The sequence below is a fragment of the Myxocyprinus asiaticus genome, chromosome 9 (assembly GCF_019703515.2).
Source record: "Myxocyprinus asiaticus isolate MX2 ecotype Aquarium Trade chromosome 9, UBuf_Myxa_2, whole genome shotgun sequence".
NCBI classification, from domain to species: Eukaryota; Metazoa; Chordata; class Actinopteri; order Cypriniformes; family Catostomidae; genus Myxocyprinus; species Myxocyprinus asiaticus.
This window is the reverse complement of record NC_059352.1, coordinates 2,847,464-2,869,406: the sequence shown is the minus strand read 5'-3', so window position 1 is coordinate 2,869,406 and position 21,943 is coordinate 2,847,464. Positions and strand designations below refer to the sequence as shown.

General features: G+C 36.6%; 1 protein-coding gene across 1 annotated transcript in view; it reads left to right on the top strand.

Moving 5' to 3' along the window:
- LOC127446005 (cadherin-22-like) overlaps positions 1-21,943 on the top strand; it is a 146,148-nt gene that overhangs the window by 83,357 nt on the left and 40,848 nt on the right. Inside the window, exon 8 of the mRNA XM_051706592.1 lies at positions 8,296-8,417. Within this exon, the coding sequence (XP_051562552.1) occupies positions 8,296-8,417 (122 nt within the window). The remainder of the gene's footprint in view (positions 1-8,295; positions 8,418-21,943) is intronic.

Below are 21,943 nucleotides of genomic sequence, written 5' to 3'. Positions count from 1 at the left end.
GTTTGGGAAGAACATAAAGCACTACATATGACATAGAAAGGGCACCGCATACCAACATGAAAACATCATACCAATGGTGAAATACGGTGGAGTGAGCACTGCTTTGGCGCCTGGTCGGCTTGCCATCATCAAGGGAAAAATGTATTCCCAAGCTGATCAAGATCTCCTACATGATATTGTCAGGGTGGCTGTGCGCCAGCTAAAGCTCAGTAAAAGTTGAGTGATGCAGCAGGACAATGACCCTAAACATCAAAGTAAATCCAAAATCCAAAAATAAATAAATAAATAAATAAATAATAATAAAAAAAAAATCCACCTTTTGGAGTGGCCCAGTCAGAGCCCAGACCTTAACCCAATAGAGATGCTGTGGAATGACCTCAAGAAAGCTGTTCACACCAGACATCCTAAGAATCAAAAGGAGGATCAACCAGTTATTAAAACCAAGGGTTCACTTACTTTTTCCACAGAATTTTGAATGTTTAATGGGATGTGTTCAGTAAAGACATGAAATATTATTGTGTGTTGTCATCTTAAGCACACTGTGTTTGTCTATACTTGTGACACATTTTATGACCAATTAATGCTGAAAACCAGCTAATTCCAAAGGGTTCACATAATATACATAAAGTATAGTTGTGTAGTAGTAGTAGAAGTGGTAGTAGTAGTACTCAACTTCTACTGAGCTTCAGCTGGTGCACAGCCACCCTGACATTATCATGTAGGAGATCTTGATCAACTTGGGAATTAATTTTTCCCTTGATGATGGTGTGTGTGTGTGTGTGTGTGTGTGTGTGTGTGTGTGTGTGTGTGTGTGCGTGCGTGCGTGCGTGCGTGCGTGCGTGCGTGCGTGCGTGCGTGCGTGCGTGCGCGCGTGCGTGCGTGTGTGTGTGTGTAGTTTTCAGCCATATCACCCTGTAGCTCTTGCCTGGTTGCCCAATAAAGCTAAGCAGGGTTGAGCCTGGTCAGTACTTGGATGGGAGACCTCTTGAGGAAAACTAAGGTTGCTGCTGGAAGAGGTGTTAGGGAGGCCAACAGTGGGTGCTCAACCTGTAGTCTGTGTGGGTCCTAATGCCCCAGTATAGTGACGGGCACTATACTGTAAAAAGGCACTGTCCTTCGGATGAGACTTTAAACCAAGGTCCTGACTCTCTATGGTCATTAAAAATCCCAAGGCAAATTATCGGAAATAGTAGGGGTGTACCCTTTTGTCCTGGCCAAATTCCCCCATTGGCCCTTATCTATCATGGCCTCCTAATAATCCCCATTCCTGAATTGGCTACATCACTCTACTCTCCTCTTCACCAATAGCTGGTGTGTGGTGAGCGTACTGGCGCACTGTGGCTGCTGTTGCATCATCCAGGTGGATGCTGCACATTGGTGGTTGTTGAGGAGAGTCCCCCTATACTAGTATGTAAAGCACTTTGAGTGCCTAGAAAAGTGCTATATAAATGTAAGTAATTATTATTATTATATTAAGCTGAGAAACAATACTTTTTAAAATGTAATCATGAATTAATGATTAATTACACTATGTAACACAATTTTTGTTCCAGGGTAGTAAGTGTTATTTCCTAATTGCTTATACCTCAAAAGTATAGAAAATGGCTATTATTCCCCACAAACTTTGCTTTTGTGACCAGGACAGTGATATTTTGAAATGTACTTATTTCCAATGAGAAAACGGGTGAATTTGTGTCTTTTTGTTCACATGAAGTCATAAAAAACAACAACATATGAATCCAAGTTAACATGTATTTATACGAAAGTAATACAAAAATGACTACAAAAGATTTAGAAGTGAGTAGTTTTTCGAGATTTACGATTATACTGTAAATCACTTTCACAAATCAGCCCCCAAATGTACTCATCATACTTCAAGGCGTCCAGCAAAGTCTTGATGCTGTCGTAATCCTCTTTGAGGTGCACCGAGTGAGCCAGGGGAAGAGACGGTTACTTGTTACCATTATGGAGCAGCACAGCTTTGAGGCTCCTGGATGAGCTGTCAATGAAGAGGCGCCACTCATTCTGGTTACAGGCAATTCCGATTGCCTCGAACAGACTGATCACATATTGGCAGAAGCAGAGCCCATCTTGACGGGTGAAGAAGCTGGAAAAAGGTTGGTGACGCTTCCTCTGATCTGCGCCTTGCACACTTTCATCCAACAAGTTCCACTGCTTGAGCCTAGACGTCAAAAGCTCGGCATTGGACTTGGTGAGACCAAGATCTCTAATCAAGTCGTTGAGGTCTTTTTGGTTGGGGTAGTATGGGTTTCTCTCCTCAGCTCCACCTCTGAAATTGTCATCTGGATCTACAATTTCTTCCTCGTTCTGCTCTCTTCTAAAGACGTCTGTTCTCTCTCTCTCTGGAGGAGTGGGTACGGGGAGCTCATGGCAGTGTGGCACCGGGGCGATGGATGAAGGAAGGTCTGGATATGTGATAGCAGGTGCATTCTTGCCAGTCCGACATTTGGAAGGGTCCACCATGCAGAAGTAGCAGTTGCTTGAGTGGTCAGTGGGTTCCTGCAAAATTCTTGGGATAGCGAACTTCATGGCTCTCTTTTCCCCTCTGTACCATCCTACAAAAATACATTTATTTCACCCATGACTAATGTGTAAGAGATCCTCGCAACATTTTTCATATATGATATATTTTTTCAATAATATTGAAAACTGTAAAACATTTTAAAATTAAAAACTTTTACAATTTTAAAAATTAACAAATTTTATAACATAAAATTCAGAGCAGCAATTGTCTATCTTACCTTCCAGAGTTTTTTTGCAGTGCTCGCAGGTGAAATGAGGTGCCCAGGGTTTGTCTTGATCCCCGACAGGCATGCCGAAATATGCCTTGTAGGCCTCACACATCTTAGCAGATGCTTCCACGGAGCACTTTTTCGCTCTTATCTTGATAAATTGGCCGCAGACATAGCAAAATGCGTCTGCCGGATGCTTGCAGCCTCTTGATGCCATCTCAGAAAAATGCAGATATGTATCCACTTAGGCAGCTGGAACTAAACTGAACTGGTGGGCTTAAGGCCCCGGTATTTATACTATTATTTATATTACTGGAAAGTTCTAGAAAGTTCTAGAAGTTACTCCAAGTTTACTCAGCACTGAATCTATCTGGAATGTTCTGGAAAATAGGTAAATTTCAAAATATCACTGTCCTGATCACAAAAGCAAAGTTTGTGTGGAATAATAGACATTTTCTATACTTTTGAGGCATAAGCAATTAGGAAATAACACACTACCCAGGGAAAAAAAAAAAAAAAGAAGAAAAATTTTACACGGTGTCATTAAATCTTCAAATCAAATTCAATTATGAATTCACTCTATGCGGTCTGTACATTCTAGACATGGATCTATCAGATAGAAATTCATTATCACATCTGTGTCCTTTAGGATTGAACACACAGCCGTACGAAAGACTTCATTACCCTGTATCTCACATGCCTCGTGCGGTCAACGTGCGTTCAAACCGGATTGAGAGCAAGGTTTTGAAATATAGTGCCTGACTGGAAAAATTTCATGAAAATATGTGGCCATCTCACATCTGCTCGGCCTGTAGCTGATGTCCTGCATCCTGTAATCTGCTCAAATCTCTGTTCTTCATATCACAGACACCCATCGCTAGTTAAATTTAGCTCTGATCTTTGCTCTGATACCGCAGAGAAAATATTGCTGGCTTTGAGGGTATAAAACACTTGAAATCTACTGTGGACTGATTTATTCAGTTGTTGGTGTATTTATACGGGTCCTTCCCATTATAATTTGAAGCAAACCAAGGGTGCATGGTGTTTCATATTAGGTATAAAGAAGGGGTGGGGAGATAGATTTATAGGGATTTTAAACTTTTTTTATTGTGTCTTTAGAATGACCTTAACACAAATTTCAACCTCCTGAGACCCTCGCATCACTGCCTCGCAATTTTCCATTTCCCTTTTTGATTTGAAACTAGTAGCACCTAATAAACAAGCAAAAAAAAACAACAAAAAAAAAAAAAACATACATTTTCTAGAGCAAATAGTTTTCCTACAAAATTATGTCCTCATATGTGGATAGCGGGACTAAGCTGTGAAATTTTAAATAACACTAAGCTATAGAAAGTATATTATGTTTCCAGGAGTGTTGATTATTCATGTTTTGAGACGTTACAGACATTACATCAGAAATTAGCATAATTAATTCTGATTCAAAGTAATGTCCAGCATCATCCAATCACTGTCAACCATGTTAAAATAAAATGATACATTATAAATTCTGAATCTATGTACTGATCATCATTGTCACATGTCTGTCAAACATGTTGAGTGATCCAAACATCATCTGCAGCCTGAAACTGAACTTTTGATCAGATTTTAGGAGTGAATGCACTTAACTGCATAGAGAGTTATAGGATGCTCCCTATTTAGTGAATGACTTAACCTCCAGTGTGCTGTCTGTCTGCACTGGTCTCAGAACAGTTTGAAATGCACCTTATTTTCATCCTAACTCCATATAAAGCCTCTGAAAGCAACATTTTCCAGCTTTTGGATGAACCCATTGATTCTCAATGTGATAATGCACAGACAGTAAATATAGGAATGCATTTACTAATGTTAATGAATAGAACCATATTGTACAGTGATAACAAAATAAAATATAACAAAATGTATATTATAATGAAGCGAAATGACCCACAGACGTGTTAATTTTATTCAAAATAACTAATATGTTTTTTTCCAATTTTTATGGAATAATGTCCCAGTTTCCACATATGTGGACATCATTTTTATCAGTGCGCTGATGCGTGAAAAATAAGCTGATTTTTTTAAGCAGCATATCAAACGAAACTAGGGATGCTACTCTTTATAAACAAACAGGTTTCAATGAAAAAACATAGAGATTTCTTACCAGAAGCACTTTTGTTGGTGCTGCATCCATAGGAGCGCTTCAAGGAAATCGACTGCATGCTGTTGTGTCACGTGATGTGGTGCGGCAGAAGTTAAACCCTTTAAATGACAGACTAGAGTCTTGTGAACAGTAGTCAGTCAGTTTTTATTCATTTAAATTATGCATTGCATATAGCAAAGCCAAAATACTACATCAACGCATGTGGACGTGGGGTTGCGTGATTTTAAAGGGTAAATTTGCCAGAATATAGTACATTTATATATATAGTAAAAAGTGTTAAAATTAGGGAACTTTTGCATTGGTCAAAAAAAAAAAAAACTATCACTATCATTAGGTTTACTGAATCTTCCCTTGTTCATATTACTCAAACATGCAGATAATTAAGTGAACTTAATTTAACTGAGTTTCAGTTATTTGTTTATTTTACTGTCATCCATTTGTTTTGGGACAACATGAATCTTTTTTGTTTTGGTAACTGTAACTGGGCAGGGGATTTCTAGTTCCCAGTATGCTTTTCATGGTACTCAAATGGATGAGTAAATGTTAAAATTAAATGTTATATTTTGTGTTTTTGTACGAGATGAATATAAAGGGTGTTACTTGTTAGCATATGTACCAAGCTGCACTATGTAGTGCTTCCCACCAGCATGTATTTAGCATGCTAACATTTACTGTCACTAGCTAGTATATAAAGGAATAAAAGATTCATTTGTGTTACTTTGACATGTCACATTTTGTTGGGTTTACCCAATTCAGTTAGGTTCCTTCTTCACAACCGCTATAAAAAATATTGACTTAATTAGTCTCGTTTTCCAGTAAAAATACCTCAGTATTCTTAAAACAAGATGTATTTTCTTGACAAGCAAAATGGCATAAGAAATTAAGTCTTGTTTTTAGAGAAATCTGACAAAATTTAGAAAAATGTATGCTTAGAAGAAAAAAAATCTGCCATTGGGGTAAGAAAAATAAACTTGTTTTCCCTTTGAATTAAGTTTATTTTTCTTACCCCGTTGTGAAATATTATTATTTTTTCTTCTTTTAAGCATAATCCTCACAAAATTTTATTATATTTCTTTGAAAACAAGACAAACTAGCTTATGCCATTTTGCTTGTCAAGTAAATTCATCTTGTTTTAAGAAACGTTCAGATATTTTTACTAGAAAAGAAGACAAAAATACTAATTTAAAATTTAAATTCTTTTTTTTTCACATATCCCAGCCAAGCTGGGGTCAGAGCGCAGGGTCAGCCATGATACAGCGCCCCTGGAGCAGATGGGGTCAAGGGCCTTGCTCAAGGGCCCAACGGTGGCATCGTGGCGGTGTTGGGGCTTGAACCCCTGACCATCTAGTCAGTAACCCATAGCCTTAACCGCCAAGCCACCACTGCCCCAGTATTTGAGTTGAGATTACATAGTAATTTTAAAATAAGAACACTCATTTCAAACACGTGGAACCACTGACAATGACTGAATCAAGTTCAGCCAAAGAGTTATTTTTTATGTTTCATTTTATTCTTATTTAATTATTTTTTAAAGATTTTGTATCGCAGATTTTCAGTGTTTGTCTCAGATTTTTAGATACTACTGTAGATTAAAGAAGCTTATTTTTTTAAGTGCCTTCAATTGAATAATCATCCTTACATGTTTACATTTTATAATGCGAAGTCATGAAAACATTAGCATAAATAAACACAAGCAATTGAGTAACACAGGGTTAATTAAGAAAGGTAATTATGACTCATTACAATTAAAACAGTGACCCAGTCCATGGCCCTGCTGCACTAGACGCATCTATCTGAACATGAAAACATTTCTAATGAAATAATAAAGCAGGTAAATTAGCTAAGGATCAGCTGACTTCCCTGGACAGAGTTTTTATTTATATTTTTTATTACTAGCTCATTTTAGTCATATGAACTTAAATGAGACTAATTATATACCCATTTGCCAACCCAATAAAATACACACACACACACACACACACACACACACACACACACACACACACAAAACATTTTTTAAATGCCATGATCAAAATTATTTTCACAGCCAATATTGAACTCATTTTTCTGTATTTATATCATTAAGTCAACCCCAGCGGTGCACTTTTATCATTAAAATTTCATGCGTTTAGTGTTGTACGTCTTCATTTAAAAACTGACACGTTAATTGATAATTTCCTCTAAAGTGTTGCAGAACAATTAGCTTCCTGATGAATTTACTATGGGGAGTGTGTCGTTACCGTAAGAACACACTACACAAGTACGTTATGAAATCCAAATTGGAAGAAATGAATGGGGAAAATACTACCAGAACCAAGACAGGCAGGCACTGTTGCACTCTATTCACTTCAATTAAAATGAAATAAATAAATAAATAATGATAATCACCATTGAGAATGATGAGAATGCGTTATGGTAAAGAGAATTTGGGGGGTTAATGTAGTTTCATTGTTTACTTCAGTTGTCATGGAAATAATGTCATCATTTAAAAAAATTAAAAATGTAAAAAAAATTCAAAGGGACAGTTCACCCAAAAATGAAAATTCACTCATCATTTACTCACCCTCTTGCCATCCCAGATGTGTGTGACTTTCTTTCTTCTGCAGAACACAAATTAAGATTTTTAGAAGAATATTTCAGCTCTGTAGGTCCATACAATGCAAGTGAATGGTGACCAGACCTTTGAAGGTCCAAAAATCACATAAAAGAAATATAAAAGTAATCCATACGACTCCAGTGTTCAAATCCATGTCTTCAGACATGATATAATAGATGTGGGTGAGAAACAGTTCAAAATGCAAGTATTTATTTTTTACTCTAAATCTCCACTTTCACTTTTACATCTGAAAGCCACATGTGGTGCCTGTTTAGTGTCACTTTCACATCTGAAAGTGAAATTGGAGATTAAGAGTAAAAAAATGACTTAAATTTGGACCTGTTTCTCACCCACATCTATTATATCACTTCTGAAGACATGGATTAAACCACTGGATTACTTTTATGTTTCTTTTATGCGATTTTTGGAGCTACAAAATTCTGGTCACCATTCACTTGCATTGTATGGACCTACAGAGCTGAAATATTCTTCTAAAAATCTCCAGTTGTGTTCTACAGAAGAAAGAAAGTTATACATATCTGGGATGGCATGAGGGTGAGTAAATGATGAGAGAATTTTCATTTTTGGGTGAACTATTCTTTTAATGGTCCTAAACATAGTCTTACAGTTTCTTACTTTTCTTCTTCTTCTTTTGGGGTGAAATGTGACCTGGACCTGTTTTCATGAAAACTGAAAAATGGCTACAGTTACTAGTTTCACAGTTTATTTACATATTCCTTACAGGCCAAAAGCTGTAGAAATGACAATGATTGTTTAATCTGCCTTGTGACCCCTTTCTTCTACAGATAACCAGTCCATGGCGTCACAGACTGCCGTTAGCATCCGCATACTGGACATAAACGACAACCCTCCGGAGCTCGCGACTCCTTACGAGGCCTCTATCTGCGAGGATGCCAAACCTGGCCAGGTGAGATAACATCGCATCAATCTAATCACAAATCATGCTCGCCAGACCTGCCTCGATACGATCACACCTCCGTTTTAAAGGCAGCGGAAATATGATCCGTTGTGCCACACAAAAATCATCGGAATTGCACGTAAGCTATCGATTGCTGTCAATTCCACAATGCCGCTGGGATCATATCTCCAGTTAATAGACACTGAATTAGTTGTTCCTAAAGGCTTCCGGTGTTGATAAAGCTGTCAGTTGCGAAACGAACTCAGGAGGGTGAAAATGTTATTTCCATGACAAGCATATGTAATCTGACATCGGCCCTATCAAACATCACACGGCTCCTCTTAGACTGCTGGGCTTGCTGTTATCAATCGTGGAGCAGTTTGGGAACATCAGGTGTGCGGTGCGACTCGCATGATGAAGTGGTCAGGTTCCATTGTTGGACTGCCGCACTCAGCATGGGCTCCTTTATTCAGATTGAAGGCAGTTTACAGCATCTAACAAGATTTGTTTTTCTAAAGCTCAATATTGCATCTCTTCCTGCTGGGCTAATGTAGTTTGGCTCGACTCAAAAAATCTCTCTTCCCTATTAGGTTCTGTCCTCAAAAGGGTGTTTCTATAACTATGTACCTTTAAAAAATAAACTCACTAAGCTTAATCAATGGCATTTGTGGCATAATGTGGATTTCTACCAAAAAAAAGTGAAAATCGCTGTTACAGTGAGGTGCTTACAATGGAAGTGAATTGGTTCAGTCCATAAACGCTCAAGTACAGCCACAAGATGTAAACATTGTACTGTACACATTAACATGGTTTTACTCAAATTCAAAATGTGACTGTGTGCCTTCTGACCAATATTTTTATACAAAGTATTAGGAGAAAACATGGCATTTGTTATTTATATGTTTATATTATATCTGTAATGACATGTTTGCATAGGAAAACTATTTTTTATACAGCAAAATCACAGTTGTGTTAACAAACAATACTAAGTGCTTTTTGATGGCTCCATTCGTGGCATTAAGTAATATAATTTTAGTCTTGTAAGAAAGGGAAAATTATTTCACTGTATATTTAGGAAAATTATGACATTTATTATGTTTGGGGTCCATATGACCCCAGTCAAAACGAACAGGTTTTACATATTTATTTAAAAAAAAAAAAAAAAAAAAAACACAGATCCTCAACAGTAAAACATTGATACTAATGTTCATTAATACCCAATGTTCAGTCCTCCTCTGTGCTACTGTGCACATCAGTGGCGGGCCGTGCATTTTAAGTCTAGGCCTTCAGTGTGATTCATGCCATTAAGAAAACATAATTTCACAGTGAATAAGACACCCTATGCCTTTGGGCATCATACATTATGTCGCAGCTAACTAATAATACCAATTGACATTTTAAAAACACATCCACGCACGAAAGCCAGAACTTGAAATGACACTTAATGCTCAAGCAAGCCTAATTTTAACTGCAGCATGACTGTTTTGTAAAACGAACGTCTCCCGAACAGACGTTCAAAAATCATAATTTTTCATATTAATCTAACAAGGAGGTCTATAATACCTGGAAAAATCTATCTAATAATATTTGCGATTTAAATGTTACTTGCAATAAATTTCATTTCGTCAGGGTACACGGTTATGCTGCGTTCCATTCAAGTTGGATGTGGGATATTCCTACTTGATATCTCCGACCATCAATGCATTCCATTCCCCCAATATTCGGAACTGCAACGCTCCCGTTAGCTTATCAGGGGTTTGACTCTCATTAGAGATGTCTCCTAGCAACCCAACTGATAAACAATGCTGCAACGCTAGCATTTGCGCTTCAGGTGTACTATTATCAAAAGAGATTATAATGTTTTATACATCTGTTTCTGCAGGCATTTGTTAAACAAGCTTTAATATCATGTAATGTGGAAACAAACTCATTTATCGATATTACTTAATAAAGTGAATGTTTATCACTTTGTATATCTCCCTGAGTGTCGACATGTTTGTGTGACATCATGCCCCTGCATCTCGGCGAAATCGGAGTTGAGAGAATTTCTGCAAGAGCCTACAAGTTGTAATTCTGACTTCAAGATGCATTCCATTGCACTTTTCCTAGTAGGAAGTTGTAAAATCCGACTTTCTGAGTTGAATGGAACGCAGCACTACTTTTCAAAACTTGATCCGACACTGAATTCTCAAGCAGCCTAATTTATACTTAGAAAACTCCTGATGTTGCTATAACAATGCAAAAAGCACTTACCAATTTACTTGAAGTGAAAATCAGTCCTCCTTTCCTGTTTAATAAATTAAGCAATCACACGGTCATGCAGAACATCTTGTGTTTTTAAATCCATAAGGATCTCTTTTTCAGTGATGATGTGGCAGTGATAGCTGACTCGTCAGCAAGATCTTGCGCTCTTTGCTTTCAAATTACATACATCACTTAAAGCGTGATTGCGTCACTCAAGGCCAGCTAGAAGGCCTTGACCAGACATATCCTAAAGATCACACCCACCAAGAACAAATAAATCAATCTGATTGGCTGATGAATCTGACAATCTGACATTAGATGCCCATTCATTTGCACTGTTGAGGGATTCTGAAGAAATTCTGAAGGCCTGACGGGGTAGAGCTCAAACTCACGCACTGCTTTGGCTTCCGGCATGTGATTTGTGAAACAGCTGTCACACTTCGCTTGTAAGCATCAAGGAATAAATTCTGACTGGATTTATTTCTCTATTTGTTTGTAGATTAATTAAGAGTGAAAAGCGATTAAAAATGCATAGGTAAAAAGGTGATTGAGAATGAAAGTATGACAAATATTTATTTATTTGGCATGTTAGGCCAGCAGAGAAGGCTTTGCTGGCCCTGAGAATTCACCGATCAGCCACAACATTAAAACTACCTGCCTAATATTGTGTAAATCCCCCTCGTGCTGCCAAAACAGCGCCAACCCGCATCTCAGAATAGCATTCTGAGATGATATTCTTCACACCACAATTGTACAGAGTGGTTATCTGAGTTACCGTAGACTTTGTCAGTTCGAACCAGTCTGGCCATTCTCTGTTGACCTCTCTCATCAACAAGGTGTTTCCGTCCACAGAACTGCCGCTCACTGGATGTTTTTTGTTTTTGGCACCATTCGGAGTAAATTCTAGAAACTGTTTTGCGTGAAAATCCCAGGAGATCGTCTCGGTTACTGTCATAACCTCCGTTCCCTGATGGAGGGAACGAGATGTTGTGTCGATGTAGTGACACTAGGGGTCGCCCTTGGGAGCCCCAAACACCTCAGATCTTTGAGAAAAGGCCAATGAGAATTGGCGAGTGGAATTTGCATGCACACTTACCTGGACATACGGGTATAAAAGGAGCTGGCTCGCAACCACTCATTCAGGTTTTGTGCTGAGGAGCTGAGACAGGATCCCGGCCATTTCAGCGGGTAGTACAGCGTTGTGGCGGGGGGACACAACATCTCGTTCCCTCCATCAGGGAACAGAGGTTACGACAGTAACCGAGATGTTCCCCTTCTGTCACTCACTCAACGTTGTGTCGATGTAGTGACACAAGGGGTCCCTATATGAAATGCCACAACTAGCTGAACCGTGTTACGTGACTGCCGGTGCAGGTGCAAGCAAGCTGCTGTGTGCGAAGTAGCTGGTGCACCGGTCTGCACGTAGCCTCCCCCAACGCCCCATCCCTTGGGGGGGAAGAGACGTATCTAGTATGGGAGCAGGCCGCGCCAGCCGTGACCTTTTCTCTCTATGTTTTCTCTCCACAGAGTATTCAGTTTTTCGGCTGGGGCCATTTTAATGCTCAATATATGTGCCGGGGAAGGTGTTCTTTTCCTATCCTATTCTTTCAGGGGGAAAAGACCCCACGGAGACCGGAGGGGAGGTAACATGTGGCAAGCACGTCATGTGGGCTCGGAGCCGCACATGGAAGAGGCGCGGTGGTAGGTTGAAGCACCCAGGGGTGTAATCTGCACAGATCTGTGCAGAAGGAGAGAAAAGCTGCTGGAATGCGCCGTATATCCAACAGCAGACGCTTCTTGGGAGGTGAATGGACCGGTAGTGGAAGACAGCTTGCTGACACACAACTGCTCGGCTCCGAAGAAAAAATCTAGGGTGACCCCTAGTGTCACTACATCGACACAATGTCGAGTGAATGACAGAAGGGGAACAGCAGTTACAGAAATACTCAAACCCACCCATCTGGCACCAACAATCATCCATGTGATTATCTAATCAGCCAATAGTGTGGCAGCAGTGTAGTGCATAAAATCATGCATATACGGGTCAGGAGATTCAGTTAATGTTCACATCAACCATCAGAATGTGGAAAATGTTATCTTAGTGATTTGGACCATGGCATGATTGTTAGTGCCAGATGGGCTGGTTTGAGTATTTCTGTAACTGCTGGTCTCCTCTCATATGGCTTACTTTATTAATTAGTTTTCTAGCATGAGTTCTATGATACCAGCTAATTCCATCTATTCACCAAAATGCCATGCCAATGATAATTAAAAGTAAATATAATTAAAATAATGAACAGCAACAAGAAGAAACATTTGAACACCAGATTGAGAATCATATTTATATCAATAAAAGCTGTCGGCTCAACTTTACTCTCACAATAAAAGAACATGTATGTATTAATATTTCAGTTTAATATTTAAGAGAGGAGAAATACCCAGAGGAATGACGCTGATTCACATGAAGAAGAAGCGGTCTGTGATTGTTATTAAACCAATCAGATCAGAGTAAATGGGTCAAGAAAAACCTCATTTGATTGGTTACTAGAAACAAGTAGACCCGCCTTCCCCCTTGCGCTTGCAAAACTCTTTACAGTGAGAAATTTTTGCCAAAACGAAACAGTGTATATCGGATTATTTCTGGAAAATATTTATACCACAAACACAAGTCATTTACACGTTTACACATACAGACTGATTCTACACGGTCAATCCGTTTTACTGCTCATGACACCATTTCTTTGCTTGCATATCGATGATTGCAGGTTTGCAAAGTTTTTGGCCATGTTTAGTGCGAAAAAAGAAAGTCATATGAATACACACCAAATTTACTTTGTATTAATATGCAATTACAGATTCACAGCACATGAATTACACCTATGCAACGCATTAAAGTAATGTTTTCTGTGGCACTGTTGATAGTGTGTTGCATGCCAAACACAAATTCAGAACAGTCCCTTGCACAGTGTTTACAATGTACAGACCATTTTTCAGTTTATGTTTATTGCATCTGAAAGCGATGCCTTTTGATTCATGGTTATAAGAAAAATAGAGTAATGTGTTTATAAACACATTATTATGTTGTTTTTACAAATACTTGTTGTCTTCCTTTATTTTAGGAAAAGCTGTTGATATAAAGCATTCGCAATTAGTCAAAAATAGGTTTTCAGATGCGTTAAACACTGAAAAGGGAAGAAAAGCTCATAAAAGCTCTTTAATAGAGAAAAGTTAAGCTTTACATTTTTCCAGGTTGCCAGCCATAAAATAGGTTGGGGTCAAAATGACCTCAAACATCACTGAATGTGCACAGGGATTTTGAAATTACATGTTTAATTAAACAAGGGGTGAGTCAAAATTATTTTTGTGGCAATCAATATTTGATTGGGTTTAACTTGTATTGAACCTTTCAAGCACACTTTTCAAACTCAGTCGTAATGCATTTAAAAATGTATATAAATTATGATCATACAATAAGTATTGAAATTCTTATTGAAAAGTCTGTTTATTTCACTTTTTGTTTAGATGATCATAGTTTTACAAATGTAGTCTTAATAATGTTTTACATATTTTAACATTAAATGTCTAGGTCTGGGACAAGGGTAAAATAAAAAAATATATACAGTTAGTTTTAATAAAAATCATTCCATGGTACAAAAAAAGTTGTAGTTTTTGATGAAACACCTAAAATCGTATAGTCTGACAGAGAGAGGTTGTGGTCTGTAAAACCTCCAAACCTGGACTGAAAAAACAAACAACAACAACAAAAAACAAAAAAAAAAAAAACATTGGCGTTATCGTAGAACAATCGGTGAGTGTCAGATTTAGTTCTGAGCCAATTACTTTCCCTTTTTTTATCAAAATAGTTTCATTATTGCTTTGCTCCTACTTTGGACCTTTTTCAATTGGAGAAAATTATCCGTCTGACATTTTGTCCCAAAGGCAATTTATAAACTCAGTCACAGAAAGTGTGTGATGACATGCCAGCTGTGTACCAATCTTATCTGAAAACCTGCATTTCTTAACAGCCAATGTGAATTTTTTTTACAGAAGCCCTGAATTGCAATGTGGAAAAAAAAAAAGTTGCCTTAGTGCCTTCCTGAGCCTGTGCTAAAAAAAAAAAAAAAAAAAAAAGAAAGAAAAAATCTCTGGCAAATTATTATTATTATTATTATTATTATTATTTTTATTTATTTATTTATTTTTTGCTCTGAATTTGTTTTCTCTGTGTATTTCTCTCTCTCTCTCTCTCTCTCTCTCTCTCTCTCTCTCTCTCTCTCTCTCTCTCTCTCTCTAAAAGTTTTTTTTTATTTTTTATTTTATTTTATTTATTTATTTTTGGTAGGTTCAGGAGGGCTCTAAGACACCTAAAAAAAAAAATTATAATTCACCTAGTGATTTAAAAAAAAAAATAAAACATTTTAATTCTGTAATCTGGTGTGTTTCTGAGTGAAACAGGTTCTACAATGTAGGGAAAATTAGAGGGATTTGTGATGTCATCTAAACAAGAAAGTCATTTTAAAGGCGGAGCAAGTTATCACATTTTGATTAAATATTATGTATGACAAACATTTTTACAGAACAAAAATTTTTAAAAACAAAATCCCATTGGAAATATTATGTTTATATATATATATATATATATATATATATATATATATATATATATATATATATATATATATATATTAAGCTCTTTTTTCTCCTCTTTTTCTCTATTTTTTTTTTATTTTTTTATTTTTTTTATTTTTTTGAAGGGGCACCAGACACAGCAATTATATATTAGACTATGAAAATAAAACTGATTTATTCTTCCACAAAGATCAGAAATAATTGGCAAATGTAAACTGCACATAAACTGATTAATTTGCTTTTATTAATATAACACCACACTTTCCATTGAGTGCTTGACCTTCCCCGTGAGCGCGAGTTTCTGAGCACCCACATGATGCCACCTATAAAGGAAGGTGTGACTCGATTGGACTGACCAAATTTAGACATGTGAATAAGGATGAATAAGCCACAGTTATTTTTACATACAATACTTATTCTTTTAATTAGCAAAGGAACAAATACGTTTTTTGGAAGATTAAATAATCCATTCAAAATCCACTTGGCTCAAAAATTCGAGGGGACACATGCGCCCTCAGTTTGAATGGGCCTGTGATGTCCAGTAAATAATAGCCGGCAATTATAAAACACACACACACACACACAAAAAGAAAACAATTATGTCATGTATTATCTCACTTCAGCATTTAATTCTTTCAGTATGTAAACTATGTGTTCACAAAAGAACAGCTACTACACTACTCCTAAACAATAGCTGCAAGGTTACATAATGCACTGTTAGGTACTCCTGATCTGAATACTGCGTTTGACAATAGACAACACCACGTCCTTTATATTCAAGTTACAAAGAAAAGTGACCATTAATGTCATGTATTTATTCGCCCTCAGTAGTGTGTTAATCACAGCTTGAGCCAGTTACCATATGCATAACTAAGAATACAGAAAAAAGGTAAACACGCAAACCGATTAATAAGGAGACGTTAAAAAAAGCCACATAAAATTTGTATTTGTATTTTTATTTATTTTTTACATTTTTTATCATTACTGTAATGCTAAGAAAATAAAGATATACTGTATTATTTAAATTGTAGTGCAAAAATCATAAAGGCTTCATTTTCTTTATGCAAAATATCATTTTGCCTTTGCACTTGTTTCCGGGAGATTAACCATTTTTCTCCTTTGTAATGTCTTCAAATCCCTGTTTGTCCTTAAAGATTGTTTATTTGTGTAGCCACTCTGATTGAACATTTTTCAGCCCTCATTTTGAGGGACATACAGAACAACAAAAGATTTGTTTTCTTTTAGAGATGTAATTGAAAATGGTTTGCACTCTACCTCGCTGTGTCTTTTTGACCAAGTATACTCCAGGGCTTAGCTGGACAATAGACGCTTGAATGAGGATTTTTATTGTAAATTCAAGGATTGTTTTTTTGTTGTTGTTTTTTTTAGATGGTTTTTTTAGATCTTTTTTATGTAGCCTGATGTCTTCACCCACCCCTATAAACTGCGATTTAAATTTTGCTTTCTGTGATATTTTAAGACACTGAGATTAATAATTATTATTAGTTACTGTTCTATTTATTGCAAAGTTTTAATTGTTTATAGTTTATTATTATTGTTTAAATGTATAATTTATCAATAATAATGTAAATAATAATGTATTACATAAATAATAATAAATTATGTATAATTATAGTATAATATAATTAAAATGCATTCATTATTATTTATATAAATTATTAACTATTAACTTTATAATTTTAATGTGCACACTTTCACTTCTTTTGGACTTATTTCTCTTATTTTGCAGAATTTTGCAACTGTATTTAAGTGTTATTCTCTGTTATAGTTTAGAAAAATCACATTATTAATTATTATTATTTATTCTATATATCACAGCTTATTCATTTTTTATAATGTATTATTATTCATTTATAAGTCATTATAAGTAATAATTTATTTGATAAATAATACACTATTATTTATAATGTATTGATTATTATTTACATTAAATTATTAACTATTTCCTTTTTATTTGAATGTGTACACTATCATTTTAGGCAGTATTTCTCTTATTTTACTGAATTTTGAAACTGCATTTTAAATTTATTTTTCTGTGATATTTAAAAAAAACTCAGTTGAATAATGATTAATTAATATTAGTTATTATTGTATTTATTACAACGTATTAATTATGATTTATGTATATTTGATAAATAATATAAATAAAAATTTATTATATAAATAATAATGCATTGTTATTTATAATTTATCAGTTATTATTTATATTCAATTATTATCTATTAACTATTATCTATTATTTTAATGTGCACACTATCACTTCTTTAGTACTGCTTATGTTTTTAAAAGGGATTTTTCTCTTGGAAATTTGGAAAAAGAGCCTGTTTGAGTCTGCTAAAAATGGTAAAACCACTTGGGAAAACATGCATCTTTTAGCAGGATAATTCCAGACCTACAAGGCCATGATTCCTGCTGTTTCTGAAGTGCAGTTAAGGTGAAAAATGTGTCTCTCCCCCAAAAAAATAGTTAAAGTGCAGTCCAATGATGACTTCACATAATAAATATCTCTCATTACACAGCAGACTCTTTGGACGCCTCCCGCTGTAGCCTTAGCGTTCCAGCTTTGGTAATGGCTTTACGCAACCTGTAGCATGTTTACGTGATTTGTAGCACGTCACCCTGGGGTCCCGCGGTGCGCTGTCTGTCTACTAAATTGGCTTAGGTGAGCAAGACAACGGCTGAGGCTAAGAAGACACTGCTGTTCGTACGATAAAACGAGCACAAACTTTGCCCACGCGCTCACCACGTCATTAATCACCCGGATGATTGCGATGGAAATCAGCACGGTGGAGGAACATGCAATTAGAGTCATTTATCTCTCACCTGCGATTGGCACGTCGCAGTCGATGCACAAACTTCGGCCCCCACAGTCCCCTTCTCATAAATACCGTCATACAGTTCCTTCAGCAATAAATTGGGCAGAATGGATGAGACATCTTTACGCGCATCATTTTTATGCATGTCTGAGACTCATTGGTTGCAGGAGAAGGTGTTTGTGTGAGAGAAATTGTTTATGTCCTCGTCTCACCCTGTTGAAAAGACAAGCTTAGACTGGTTGTTCAGGCTGTAGCAATTGCTATGCATTTGCTATAATTCTCTGTTTGTTTTTTAGTTTTTAGTGCTATGCTGTTGCTAGGGTGTCCTGGGTGGTTGCTCGTTGGTTTGTTACGGGTCCATGTCAGAAGAGCCCATCTCTAATCTCTAGATATGGCTTGAGTCCCTCCTTCAATGGAAGTCAAAGGGATTTTTTTTGCCTGTTTTATCATCTTAACAAAGAATTTCATGTATCATTCATCAGATAACATTCCTGAATTCTGCAATCATTTCTGATACTTTAGCCATGATATTTGTAGTAAAACCATAGTAACCACAAAATTAAACATGGTTACTACAGTATAGTCATGGTTACTAGAATATTCTTTAGTAGAACCATATGTTTGATGGCATTAAATTAAACATACATTTGTACTTAAAGGGATAGTTCACCCAAAAATTAAAATTCTCTCACCATTTACTCCCTCATGACATCCCAGATGTATTTGACTTTATTTTTTCTGCTGAACACAAACAAAGATTTGCAAGTGATACAATGCAAGTGAATGCTGACCAGGACTTCGAAGCTCTAAAAAAAGCACATAAAGGCAGCAGCATAAAAGTAATCCATACGACTTGATCCATACGGCATGAGGGTGAGTAAATGATGAGAGAATTTTCATTTTTGGGTGAACTATTCCTTTAATATACCAAAATAAAACTAGAAGCAATTAAGTGAATATTCCGCTTCAAAAGTCTCTTTAAGGCAGTGAATCAGTGAATCATTTATGTAAACTATTTGTTCATTTGAACTGTCCAAAAGAACCGACTCACTAAAATGAGAGTTTCCAATGCAAAATATAGGGGAATCGTTTATTTTAACTGGTACATTTATACGAACTGTTCCTAAGAACCAGTTCTCTTAAAAGATTTGGTTTTCCCAGCGCAACTACTTTGCAGATTTGCTGCTCATTGTTTTCACATGCAAATTAGCTTTTGATTCACCGCAAATGTTTGCCAGAAGTTTGCAGTTCTTCGCTGGTAGTGGTGAACCTCCGCCAAACCATTGGCAACAATGGACAATTTGCTGCAAAGCTCATTTGCATGTGAAAATTATCAGTGGCGAATTTGCGGCAAATTTGCCATGAACTCTCGGTTTTCGTAAAGGGTTATGAGAGAAAGAGAGAAGACGGTTCAGGTGAGCGCATTGCTGCGTTCGCAATACAATGTGTCAAATGTAGTGTTTTGTGGCGCTACAGCGCTATTTGTTTGAAAAAGCAGCTTGTTAGTGGAATACCTGCACTATTGTGAAAATAGCTTACCTACTGTTACGCTACTTAAAAATGTAGTTAAGTAGTGCTACTACTTTTAGCAAACTGAGTATCCGGGTGGCGGAGGACGAATCTCAGTTGCCTCCGCTTCTGAGACTGTCAATCCACGTATCTTATCACGTGGCTTGTTGAGCGTGTTACCGTGGAGACATAGCACATGTGGAGGCTTCATGCTATTCTCCACGGCATCCATGCACAACTCACCACGCGCCCCATTGAGAGCGAGAACCACTAATCGCGACCACGAGGAGGTTACCCCATATGACTCTGCCCTCTCTAGCAACCGTGCCAAATTGGTTGCTAAGGAGACCTGGCTGGAGTCACTCAGTACGCCCTGGATTTGAACTCACGAACTCCAGGGGTGGTAGTCAGCGTCAATACTCGCTGAGCTAACCAGGCCCCCAACAAATTGCAGCTCTTAAAATTACACATAAAAATTCCTTGAAAAAGTTGAACCCCTCACATTTATATTGTCGGAATATATATATTTTTTTTTCATATATATGATTCTAAAAAATTTGCCTGCTTACAACATTTCACATTATTTTGCGCTCGTGCTAGCCTTGCCTTTTTTTCTGCACTAGCGCTCGCTAGCGTCACAGCTCACGTTTCTGATGGAACAATAGTGAAATCAGATTAGCTTAAGCCACTAAATGCATGGAGTTTGATCGCATTTGAGGGATGACAACACAGCGTATTAGTTTGAGTTTCAAAGGTGAATGAATCAGAGAAAGGGGCTAGAGATGTGACAAAAAAGGTCTTAGCTGATAGCAGCTCATAAGCAGATTTAGTTTACAGGGCATGACTCCCTTACAGTGATCTGTCAGTGTTGTTAGACATGGAAGGAGAAAGTATTTATGAGCCAAAGCAGATTTAACCGTCAGGAAGGTGTGGTGGACCGTGGTATCCATGTTTTAATCTCGTAATTGGAGGCTAGCACTGAAAAAATACACACACACACTAACCTGGAATTTTGGGATAAAAGACCTGACAGCTGTCTGTGAGGGTGTTTTCCTTTATAAATTAGTTTGGCTGTACCATAGTAACTTACAATCACCATAGTCAAATACCGTGGATTTTACATGGTACTCCAAGGTACTTAAAAAAAAAAAAAGCATGGTATTATCATCATGGTAGTTTAAAAATATATATATGGTATTACCATAGAATTATTAGTAAGAAATATTATGGTTATTGTGAAGCAGTGGCGGATTTAGGCATGGGCGAAATGACCGCCCCCCCCCCCCCCCCCCCCACACACACACAGACAAGTGGGCGCCCTGAACTCCACCAGCCATCTCATTTACAATCCCCCCCTCCCCCCCCCCACACACACACCCCCAGTCAACAACTTTGGGGGCGCACTGAAGCGGATTTCACCCAGGCTGCAATACAAGCTAGAACCGCTACTGTTGTGAAGTGTGAAGTGTTCCCTTAAATAAAAGTACCCACACAGCACAAAAATACCATTGTAGTATCAGGGTTATTTAGACATGCACAATGGTATTACCATGCTATTTTTGGTTCTGTGACAGTAAGTGTTGTGAAAATATTTCAAAACACCATGGTACTAAGATGCTATTTTTGTTCTGCGAGGGTCCTTTTTTGTTATATTTTTTATTTGTTTTTGGTGCCATGATTGCTATATTTTTTATTATTATTATTTTGGGCATGATACTATGGTATTACCATTTTTTTTTTTTTTTTTTTTTTTTTTTGGACATGGTACCATGGTATTACCAATTATTTATTTATGTATTTTTTTTTTATTTAATTATTTTTTTTTTTACATCGTAATATGGTACTATTTTTTTTATTATTATTTATTATTATTATTATTATTATTATTTTCTTTTTTCTTTTTTTTTGCACATGGTACCATAGTATTACCATGTTTTATTTTTTTATTTTTTTTGGACATGGTACCATGGCATTACCACATTTTTTTTATTTTTTTATTATTTTGGACATGGTATCATGGTATTATCTTGTTTTTTATTTCTTTTTTACATGGTAAGATGGTATTATTATTTGTTTTATTTTTTTGCACATGGTGTCATAGTATTACCATGTTGTTTTGTTTAGATTTTTTGGACATAGTACCATGGTAATACCATATTTTTATTTTTTATTTTGGACATGGGTATTATCATGTTTTTTTTAGTTATTTATTTTGGACATTTTTTTTTTTTTTTTTTGTGCCATGCTACTACTGTGGTATTCTTTGAAGTGTCTTGTAGTACCATGTAAATAGGAAAAAATGTATTCAAAGATTTT